The 2,712-nt window shown below is 59.1% G+C and overlaps 1 protein-coding gene across 1 annotated transcript in view; it reads left to right on the plus strand.

Annotated features, from left to right (window-relative positions):
* CFDP1 (craniofacial development protein 1) overlaps nt 1–2,263 on the plus strand; it is a 68,397-nt gene extending 66,134 nt beyond the window's left edge. The window contains exon 6 of the mRNA XM_009320867.1: nt 1,486–2,263. Within this exon, the coding sequence (XP_009319142.1) occupies nt 1,486–1,576 (91 nt within the window). The 3' untranslated portion in view covers nt 1,577–2,263. The remainder of the gene's footprint in view (nt 1–1,485) is intronic.
* Nucleotides 2,264–2,712: the final 449 nt, after the last annotated feature.

Here is a 2,712-nt window from a genome sequence, read left to right on the forward strand (position 1 = left end):
ACACCCCCCCCCCCCGCCCAGCCCATGGCGTGTTTCCGGCCGCCCTGGGCCCCTGCCCCTCGCAGCCGGCGGAGATGAGCTGACCCAGTTGTGTCAGCGCAAGATGGGCTCGGGCTGCGATGGGAATGGGGTGACAGCAGCGATGCACGGGGCTGTTCATCAGCTCGGGGACAGAGCGGGGGAGGAATCACTCGCTGAAATTAATTTGGATTAATTCATTTCCAGTGACTGGGTGGGCAGGAGTGTCAGGGCCGTCCCTCACAGCAAGGGTGAAGGCACCCTGGTCCTGGGAGCACATTCAGCACCGGTTCGATAGCTGTAGCATAAAGCAGAGACTTCGTCACCAAAGGCAGTGCAGCCCCTCTGTCCTAGAGGGACCGCTGCTGGTGGTGGGAGAGGGCTTCAACCTTCTCATGCAGTTGGGTCTTCAAGCACCCTCATGTATGCTGCCAGCCACCCAGGAGCCTGGAAAACCCGCAGAGCCTGCGATGCTCATCTTTCCTGCAGCCTTTGGTCTTGCTTTCAGGCAATGGGCTTCTCTGGTTAGCAGGCACCAGCTGTGGTGCAGGAAAAGCAGTGACCGGCAGGGAGAAACCGAACGCAGCAGCTTGTGCATCTCGCGCCGGCGCCGAGCGTAATGACCTTGTCATGACAGCCGAGTGTTTGCCACCCTGGAACAAATGCAAAACAATTGTGATGATTCAATTACAGCTCCTGTTTTGAATTGCAATTTCGCTCCCTCTGTAGGTTAATTAGTAGCACAGCCCCGGGCTATCTGTGGCAAGGGTTTGCAGCAAAGTACATTAAAATTCAGCTGCGTGCCATTAATAAGCAGCAAGGTGCTTTTCCAGGCGCAGGCGTGCTTGCCTTCTTCCTTGCAGCGCTCAGGTGCCTCGCTGAGAAGGAGAAGTAAATACTCAGCGGTGGTTAGGAGCTGGTCTGTGGCCGGGAGACCCCTGGCCTGAATGCCTGGGCTGCTGCAGGCTTGCTGGGCGATGCTGTTTGCGTCCCTGCTGCTCCCTGTGCCCGTTATCAGCTTGTATCGTGGGTCGAGCTGCTGTGGTTGTGTTTGAGTCGCTTTGCTGGGGGGGGTGCGTGGGCAGGGTCTCCTGGGCAGCCTCAGAGCTGCCTCTCCTGCTGAGGACCTGCCCTGAGCCCCTTCAAGTTGTTTGTGAAGGTCATTTCTCAGCCGTAAGAGAAGAGCTGGAACCAGAAGCAGCTAGCTCATGGCTCCAGCCTACGGCTACCCTTTGCCCCAGACATCTGCGAGTTCCCCGGGAGACACCCGTCAGGCCGAGGAGCAGTTTTGGTGTCTGTAGGAGACACTCAGTGCAGTGATCAGCTCATGGAAAGAGAGGGAGGGAGGGAGGCAGATGATGCCTTCCCTCCCTGCTCATCCCTTCGGGTCAGCTTTGCCCCGAGCTGGGGGCAGCGCTGGCTGCTGCGGGCGCTGCTTACAGCCTCTGCCTCTCTGCCTCCCTGCAGGTACATCGAGAGGAAAGCATTCCTGGAGCGTGTGGATCACAGGCAGTTTGAAATCGAACGCGACATCAGACTGAGCAGGATGAAGCCCTGATGTGCCGGGGGTGGCCACGGGGGATCCTGCTCCCTTCTGTGCCCGGGTGCTGGCTGGGGGCTGCCAGCCACCGCCGGACCACCGGGCACGGAAACCATTCTCTACCCAAGACTCAGCCTGTATGTCTCAACTTACAGGTTTTTCCTTTTACTGTAATAGTTTGGGGAGGGTATTTGTCAGGGGGCAGGGGGCACTTTGAGGGTTAAATGGTCCAGCAGGTGACAGAAGAGACCGGCGTGATTCTGGCAGGCGGCTTTCCAAGGAGAAGAGATGGTGGCACCCATCCTTTGCCAAACCCGGGTGCTTCTGGCAGCAGGAGGAACCCCCGAGGCTGGGAGGGTGCTGGAGCCTGGGTTAAGGCTCGGCTGGTGTATTTGGTTGAGAGAGGAGCTGCAGAAAGGTTTTGTGGCTGCTGTGCATGCACAAGCCAGTGGGATTCGGGCTGGAGCCCTTCTCCCCGCTCTGCCAGCCCTGCAGCGCTCCCTGCCCCTCCGTGCTGCGCTCCTGCCCGGACAAAGCCGAACTGTCTGTACTTGTTTGTGGGGTCTGATGATGCTGGGGGGGTTTTAAGCAAGCCAATGAAGAAATCCTTCCTTGTTCACGCTGTCAAGAAGATGGGAGCAGCTGCAGCAGGCAGGACGGGCCAGGATCCGAGCGTTCACGTGAATAAAGTATTCCATCCCGACACTCTTGCATGCTGGCAGCGTGGTTTGTGCGGGAAGCGGAGGACAAAGAAATTAAGGGTCACATACAGTAACGAGTGTCTGACTGCGATCGTGAAAATCCATGCTCGGAGGTGGCCGGTGTCTGCCTCGATAGCAGCCTGAGGGTCAGAGCAAGTGCTTGGATCGCTTTCCCTCTGCAGTGCTGGGGCTGGCGGTGGGATTAAATCCAGACCTGGGGGGGAGACGGGGACAGTGTAGTCCTCCTGTAGCAGTGCTGCAGGAGTAAGGAAACCCACCCAAGGCCTGGCCGCGCGGGGACGTTCAGCAAGTGAAGCTGCCTGGCAGGGCAGAGCGAGGCGCCTGGGCGTGGAGCAAGCGGCCGGAGCTGGAGGCCAGCAACGGGCCGTCGTCTCGGCCATCCCTTCTGCTCTGGCTGGCTGCGTTCAGCAGCTCCCGGCAGTTTGGACGTGC

This window comes from Pygoscelis adeliae, unplaced genomic scaffold, assembly GCF_000699105.1.
Source record: "Pygoscelis adeliae isolate BGI_AS28 unplaced genomic scaffold, ASM69910v1 Scaffold63, whole genome shotgun sequence".
Lineage (NCBI taxonomy): Eukaryota > Metazoa > Chordata > Aves > Sphenisciformes > Spheniscidae > Pygoscelis > Pygoscelis adeliae.